This window comes from Aotus nancymaae, unplaced genomic scaffold, assembly GCF_030222135.1.
Source record: "Aotus nancymaae isolate 86718 unplaced genomic scaffold, 86718_ANA_hifiasm-v0.15.2.pri h1tg000006l, whole genome shotgun sequence".
NCBI lineage: Eukaryota > Metazoa > Chordata > Mammalia > Primates > Aotidae > Aotus > Aotus nancymaae.
In genome coordinates this window covers 69002485-69010521 of record NW_026988417.1, presented here as the reverse complement: position 1 = coordinate 69010521, position 8037 = coordinate 69002485, and the positions used below count along the sequence as shown (strand labels likewise).

Here is an 8037-nt window from a genome sequence, read left to right as displayed (position 1 = left end):
TTTAAAAAAAAATCAGTTATCTCTCTGCCTCTCCAACCTCAGCTTTAGCTGAAAATATGTATGGAGTCCATATATAATACATGCCAAATAAATAACTAGACTTTCACTGTCCAATATGGTAGCCACTAAACACATGCTTTATCAAGCATTTGAAATGTGACTGGTTCAATTTGAAGACTTAGTAATAAAAAGGTAAAATATTTCATTTAATGTTTTCATATCCACATTGATTACATATTGTAATAATATATTTTCATGCTTTATTAAATATATTAAAATTAATTTCATCTGTTTCTTTTTACTTTCTAAATGTGGCTATCAAAATATTTAAAATTATGTACATGCCTTTCATTATATTTCTACTGGATAAAGTTAGAAAAGACAGTAAGTTCTACAAAGTATAAGGGACAAGAAGATACCACAATATAATGAAAAAGGCTTCACGAAGATATCAAAACTTAAAGGAAGGAAAGGATTCAAAAGAGGAGAAGAAAGTGCATTTCCATGCTAAAAAAACCATGTTTGTATACAAATATGAAAGACAGGGATCTCTCAGGTTCACCAGATGGGGGGGATGCTATGAAGGAAGGTAATCTTCCTCATGTGATGTCAGAGAGTATACAGCCAGAACAAGTCATACTCCTGAAAACATATCTTACCCCACACATCTACAGAGCCAGCAGAAATCAGGCAGACTAACTTCTGTAATAAGGCAGAAAGTTGTGAAATTTGCAACACATGGAAAGAACTTGGTGAGTTTTGTTCACTGTTGTATCTCCAATACCCAAAAGAGTGCCAGACATGTGACAGACAGCTAAAATAAACATTTGCTGAATGAATGAGTAAATGAACAAATGAACTACTACAAAAAAGGGTAGTGCTTTCCAGGAAACTCTAAGGCAGGAATACTGGGAGGAAGAGCAGTAAAGAGGGGAGAGAGTGTTATCAAAGAAGAGAACATCTGTATTAGCACCTGCTAAAGCCTAATTAGGCTTATTTTGTGGTTCAAGGAGATGAAGTAAAAAGGTTACAGCACAAAACCAATCCCTCTCCTTACTTTGCATAATTTTGGATCTATCACCTGAAGAAGTGAACTATGCTGTTGCCTTCGTGCACTTTCTGTAACTGGTTTTTATGATTAGTGTGCTATTTTTATATTCATGGTTATTATAATTTAAAATATTTGTGTATGCTATAACAATATCAACTCATCTTTTATTAAGTGGTTGTGTTTGTGTTAATGCTGAAAAACAGCTGAAAACAAGTTAGATGTCGTATGCCTGTTTAGGAAAGAGCACTGATAATAATAACCACAGTTAATACTTTTTGAGAGCCACATATTTTTCTAAGTGATTAATATGCATTACCTTTTAATACCTAGCTTACAATAGCCCTATGAAAAAGCGATTCAAGACCAGCCTGGCCAACATGGCGAAACCCCATCTCTACTAAAAATACAAAAATTAGCCAGGCGTGGTGATGCATGCCTATAATCCCAGCTGCTTGGGAGGCTGAGACAGGAGAATTGCTTGAATCCAGGAGGCAGAGGTTGCAGTGAGCCAAGATCATGCCACTGCACTCCAGCCTGGGTGACAGAGTGAGACTTCGTCTCAAAAAAAGAAAAGGTACTATTATTATCCCCAGTCTAAAGATAAGAAAACAGCCTCAAAAAGTTGAGGTAACTTGCTCATAAATAATTGAATGAGGGCCTGGCACAGTGGCTCACGCCTATAATCCCAGCACTTTGGGAGGCCAAGGCAGCAGGATCACCTGAGATCAGGAGTTCAAGACCAGCCTGGCCAACATGACCAAACACTGTCTCTAGTAAAAATATAAAAATTAGCCAGGCATGGTGGCAAGTACCTGTAATCCCAGCTACTTAGGATGCTGAGGCAGGAGAATAGCTTGAATCCAGGAGTCGGAGGTTGTGGTGAGCCGAGATTGCATTGCATCTCTAAATAAATAAATAAATAAATAATCAAGTGTGGATTTGAACACAGGCTGACTCCAGAGCCTTTCCTATTAACAATTATGCTCTAATGTGTTTAACGCTGAGAAAATTAAAAGCAACATTAAAAAAAAAATGGATAAGGATTTATGAGCTCCAAGAACATATTCCTTTTATTTTACCTATATTCCTACAGGAAAATTAGTCTCTTTTTCTCCTATATTCCTATAGGAAAATATATGTAAGTATGTTACTTACATACATTAAATGAATGAATGGAAAAGAGGGAAAGAATATTCCAGCTATTTGGAAATTAATTAAAATACAGTAGCACCCTCTCCCCCCATCCTTGGGGGATTTGTTCCAAGACCCCCAGTGAATGCCTAAAACTGCAGGTAGTACTGAGCCCTGTATATATTGTGCTTTTTCCTATACATACATACCTATAATAAAGTTTAATTTATAAATTAGGCACAGTAAGGGCGTCAACAGTAATATATAGAATATATTACAATAATATTCTGTAATAAAAGTTAAGTGATTGTGTAGTCGCTCTCTTTAAATATCTAATTGTACTCTACTCACTATTCTAGTGATGCTGTGGGATGATAAAATGTCTATGTGATGGGATAAAGTGATGGAGCAAGGTGATGTGCGATTTCATCATGCTACTTAGAAAAGTGCACAATTTAAAAGTTATGAATTATTTCTAGAATTTCTCATTTAATGGGGTACTACTGTAAAGACTTTCAAAGGTTTTAAAGACTAGTAATGGTTGTTAAAGAATTTAAATGTAGGATTATATCTAAATAAACATGATTTCAAGATAAAATGCAAATTATATTCCTCAAAAAAAGAAGCTGAATAACATAAAATGATAATCTAAAAGTAATAAACCAGCTACAAATTCCCAGATTACACCAACTTTTGCTGGTAAAACTAGGAAATAAGAGGAAATGTTTGAAAGAAATTTAGTGGTGTTCTCATGTTACAAAGACAGGAGCTAAAAAATATTGATAGTTGATGTAAATAATTAGAAAAATTCAGGTACAAACTTTTTTAAAAAAATTTAAGAATATCAAAGTAAAACAATGAATTCATTTCAAATTACTTAAGGAAGGCCAAGAACCCTGGCTGATGCCAGTAATTCTAGCACTTTCGGAGACCAACACAGGAGGATTGCTTGAAAACAGGAGGCTGCAATGAGCTATGATTGTGTCACTGGACTCCAGACTGGCAACAGAGTGCAACCCATCTCATTAAAAAACAAATGCTTCAAAAAGTTAAAGAAAATACATTTAAATTTAGAAAGAAATCAAAGAAACATAAAAAAGAATCAGCAAGGTATCATTTTAAAAATTACAGATTACCAGTTATACGATAAATATATTTTATTTTTATTAAGCTTACTTATTAGAAAGCTCCTTGGATATGATTTTCTTAAGTGTTCACAAGTGACACACTTAAGACAAAGATTTAGGAAGCTTAAGAGGAAAAGATAAAGATAAAAAAATAGAAATTACATCAAAGTAGAATCTCAGAGGTAAAATTACCACATGAAGAAAGAGGGTCACTTTTTTTTATGATCCCTAACACAACTCCTACAACTTCATGTACTAAGTAACAGTGCTAAAATATATATAAAATAGTTTTCCACCACTGCCGCCATTTGAGGGCAGCAGCCATGACTCTGCGCTATCTTACAGCTGTGGGCCTCGACAAGGTGACCAAGAACGTGAGCAAGCCCAGGCACAGTCGCGGTGGGCGCTTGACCAAACACACTTAAGTTCGTGCGGGACATGATCCCAGAGGTATGTGGCATGAAGTTACTGATGGTCTCCAAGGGCAAACGCACCCTCAAATTAATCAAGACAAGGGTGGGGACAAACATCTGTGCCAAGAGAAGGCAGGAGGAGCGGGCAACATCCTGGCCACCATGAGGAAAGCAATCGTCAAGAAGGACTGAGCCCCCTGCCATCTGCCCAGAATAAAAACTTTGCAGAATAAATATAAAATAATACAATTTAATTTAAAAATAAAGCGAAATAAAATAAATAATAAAATATATAAAGTAAAAATTGTTGGCTGGGTGCGGTGACTCATGCCTGTAATCCCAGCACTTTGGGAAGCCAAGGCAGGTGGATCACAAGGTCAGGAGTTCAAGACCAGCCTGGCCAAGATGGTGAAACCCCATCTCTACTAAAAATACAAAAGTTAGGCGGGGGCCTGTAATCCCAGCTACTTGGCAGGCTGAGGCAGGGAATTGCTTGAACCCAGGAGGCAGAGGTTGCAGTGAGCCGAGATCGTGCCACTGCACTCCAGTCTGGGTGACAGAGAGAGACTCCATCTCAAAAAAAAATTGATGAAAATGCAAAACAATATGGACATAAATACAGAAATGCAGGAAAACTTCTTTAGACACTCATTAATAGGCAAAAATATGAAATTAAATAAAGGTCATCTCGTGTCAAATAATATAGGCCTTATCTATAATGAGTTTGGACTGAAAAGCAAAAGTGAGAAAAAAAAACTTTTCAGAATTTTTTTTTCTGTAGTTATGTGAAGGATGAAGGGTGGATGAAAGGACGAAAAACAGAAACACAGTCTTCCTGAATGAATGGCAATCAGAATTCCGCTGCCCAAAGTAGTCCAACAATTAAATGGATTTCTAGGAAAAGCTATCTTAAGAAGGCTGGTTACTATCTGGGTTTACAAAGTGCTTTCACATTCTTACCACTTTCAACACTACTACAAATAGGAAGGGACAGTAGTCTTTAGAAAAGAACAAAACAGAAACTCATGGAAGCAAGAAAGGTACATGACTCAAAGAGGGAAATTCCTGTGCCATAAAAAAGTTACTGGTGTATAAAATGCTCTATATATACCAATTTTGAATTTCCTTTCACGTTCAGCATTTCTACTCCTTCCAAGAAGAGTAGCAAACCTGAAGTAGCAGCAACAGCAGCAGCAGCAGCAAAAAACAAACATGAGTGTGAAGGGCATGGCTGTAGCCTTGGCTGTGATATTCGGTGCTATGGTTGTTCAAGGTATGTAGTACTTTTTATTTCTCAACCTAAAAGTTCCTTTTCTAATGTTTCAAATGTCTTTTCTTCCACTTTTATCGTAAAAGACATGATAAAGTTTTATTTAATCTCACAGATGAGAAGTTACTACAGCATTGGCAAAGAAATGGTGGACATGTTTAAGGTACTAGAGATGATTATTCAAACTAGAAATGATGAACTTCATGGAATTTTTTATTTGGCTACAACATCTGGCAAAAAGCCTTTAGCAACAGTTTTACATGTTTGTTAAGAAGATTTTATACAGCGATGTTAACAAGCTTCCTGGGAAAATACTTGATAAAATCAAGGGGCAAAAGAAGCTTCATCTCCAATAAACTTCTTTCACGCTTCTAGTGTTATAGTGATTCACTTACAAATTTAAAGAGAAAATCATCGTCTTACTTAACCCTTTTCCCAGTAACAGTTGTGTCAAGTGCTATTTGACGAATCATTATCTTTATCCTTAATGAATATTCTGCTCACATTCACCACCAGGATTATAAATCACAGCCATCTGTTGCAATCAGATGCATTACTAACTAATGCTGTGATCTATTCTAGGCTTCCCCATGTTCAACAGAGGACGCTGTCTGTGCATAGGCTCTGGAGTAAAAGCAGTGAAAGTGGCAGATATTGAGAAAGCCTCCATAATTTACCCAAGTAACAACTGTGACAAAATAGAAGTGATGTAAGTAATGAACTTGCTGAAGATGACAATGGTGCGGGCTGTTTTGTTTATGTATTTGCATCTAAACTTTAAGACTCTTTTATATGTTCTTTTAACAGTATTACCCTGAAAGAAAATAAAGGACAACGATGCCTAAATCCCAAATCAAAGCAAGGAAAGCTTATAATCAAAGTAAGTTACCAGATTATTCCCATGTTATAATCTGTTTTATCCAAGACAGATCTTTTGAAAAAGAAAATAAAGTGGACAACTACAGATAGATTCTGCTATGATCCTGTGTGAAATATTGTTAAGGGGTCCTTGGTTGTAACAGCTTCTCTTTCTTACTACATGTTTTTAGATGTCATGAGGGAAAGCCCAAGAAAGTAAAATTCTTGTTTTCTTATTCCAGAAAGTTGAAAGAAAGAATTTTTAAAAATAACAAAACATATGAAGTCCTGGAAAAGAGGATTTGAAAACCTAGAGCAAGTTTAATTGTGACTACTGAAATGACAAGAATTCTGCAGTAGGAAACTGAGATTTTTCCATAGTTTTGTGACTATAAACTTTTATACTGTTATGTGAAGGATGGAAGGTGGGTGAAAGAACCAAAAACAGAAACATAGTCTTCCTGAATGAATGGCAATCAGAATTCCGCTGCCCAAAGTAGTCCAACAATTAAAACGATTTCTAGGAAAATCTACTTTAAGAAGGCTGGTTACTGTCTGGGTTTACAAAGTGCTTTCACATTCTTACCTGTTGCATTATACATTCATGCATTTCTAGGTTAGAGAATCTTCTAGATTTGATGCTTATAACTATTCTGTTGTGATTATGAGAACATTTCTATCTCTAGAAGTCATCTGTCTGTATTGATCTTTATGCCATATTACTATCTGTGGTTACAGTGGAGATATTGACATTATTATCGGAGTCAAGCCCTTATGAGTCAAAAACATCTATGTGTAATAAAACGTTCCTCAAATATTTTTTCATGCAAATTCACATTTCTGTCTCCAAATATCATGTCGCACATGAATATGTAGGGAAAAAGTTCTTATGCATCATTTGCTTTGTTTTATAACCAATTCATGAAATGTAATTCATAAAATGTACTATGAAAAAAATTATACGCTATGGGATACTGGCAAGAGTGCACATATTTTATAACCAAATTAGTAGCACTGGCCTTAATTTGATGTTTTTCAACTTTTTTTCATTGTTTTGAAGCGATATGTGTGTTTACTGTACATTTTGGTTTTATCTATCTGTATAAATGTTAGCAATATCTTGGATACATTTGAAATATAAAATTTTTTTCTACAAAAGAAAAATGTTGGAAAATAAACATATATATATATATGGCAATCACCTTTACTTTTTGTGATTCTGTCTCTTAGAAAAATAGATAATTTAATCAATTTCTTTGGTCATGCCTATATAAATTTAGGTATACCCAAGATTAGCTTAAAGAATAAAAATCATTTTTCTCTAATAAACTACCACAACCTTTCTTGAAAAAAAAACCCAACTATATACTTTCCAGGACATTTGAGATTTCTTGAACAATTTTGCCTTATATTTTAAAAAACATACAACTATCTGTCATCATGAAAAACTGTTTAGAAATATATTTTAATGGGTAGATGGGAAAGATAGTTGTTTTGCTGGCTGGGTGGGCGATCTTGATAGTCCAAACCCCCTTCTTACTTGGGGAAAATCCCTTATGTGAGGGTTGATGGGAGGCCAAAAGAGAGAAGATCCTTTCCTGTAGCCATAACAAGGACTCAGCCAAGCTGTTTGTACCCTAGATTTTGAACTCCAGCTGGCATCACAGAGATACTATTAGTAAGAAAATTATTTAAAGCCTGGCAGCAGCAGCAGCAGCAACAATGAAAGGCTTACAGTAGTGGCTTCCCAACGTGTGTTCCCGTAGCATACTCTGGCTAGTCCTTTCTATCACCTAGCTCCCTTAGGTCTTTGTCCATTTTCCAAGCCTTATTCTCCATTGTCCTGTGCATTCTTCAACCTCCAACTACATTCCTTTTCTCCTTAAAAGAGCCAGAGCTGGTTTCTCTTCATGTAACCAAAAGCCTTGACTGACAGCAGTACTCTTTATATAGGCACCCATATGTTTGAAAAATAAAAATATTTATTAGAGGATTATAATCAGGTATATCTATATTGTATTATTATATAGGTTATAGATATAATATAGATTTATAATAAATGTGTATGTAGAGATTGGGACTTCCATATAAATTCCCTGGATAGTTTTAAGACCGGAATCTAATCTTTGACTACTTAGTGATTTTTTTTTTAATTCACATAGTTGGCTGGGTGTGGTGGCTCACACC

The 8037-nt window shown here is 35.4% G+C and overlaps 1 protein-coding gene across 2 annotated transcripts; it reads left to right on the top strand.

The window, feature by feature from the left end:
- Positions 1 to 4802: 4802 nt before the first annotated feature.
- On the top strand, positions 4803 to 7196 carry CXCL11 (C-X-C motif chemokine ligand 11). Of its 2 annotated transcripts, none has more exons than XM_064364495.1 (4): positions 4803 to 4995; positions 5575 to 5701; positions 5800 to 5872; positions 6097 to 7042. In XM_064364495.1, exons 1-4 carry the CDS (start codon positions 4935 to 4937, stop codon positions 6154 to 6156), a joined length of 321 nt encoding a protein of 106 aa, XP_064220565.1. In that variant the 5' UTR covers positions 4803 to 4934; the 3' UTR covers positions 6157 to 7042. The 2 variants fall into 2 exon arrangements, with proteins under 2 accessions (XP_064220565.1, XP_012302476.2); XM_012447053.2 differs by having other exon boundaries at positions 4812 to 4995; positions 6093 to 7196.
- Positions 7197 to 8037: the final 841 nt, after the last annotated feature.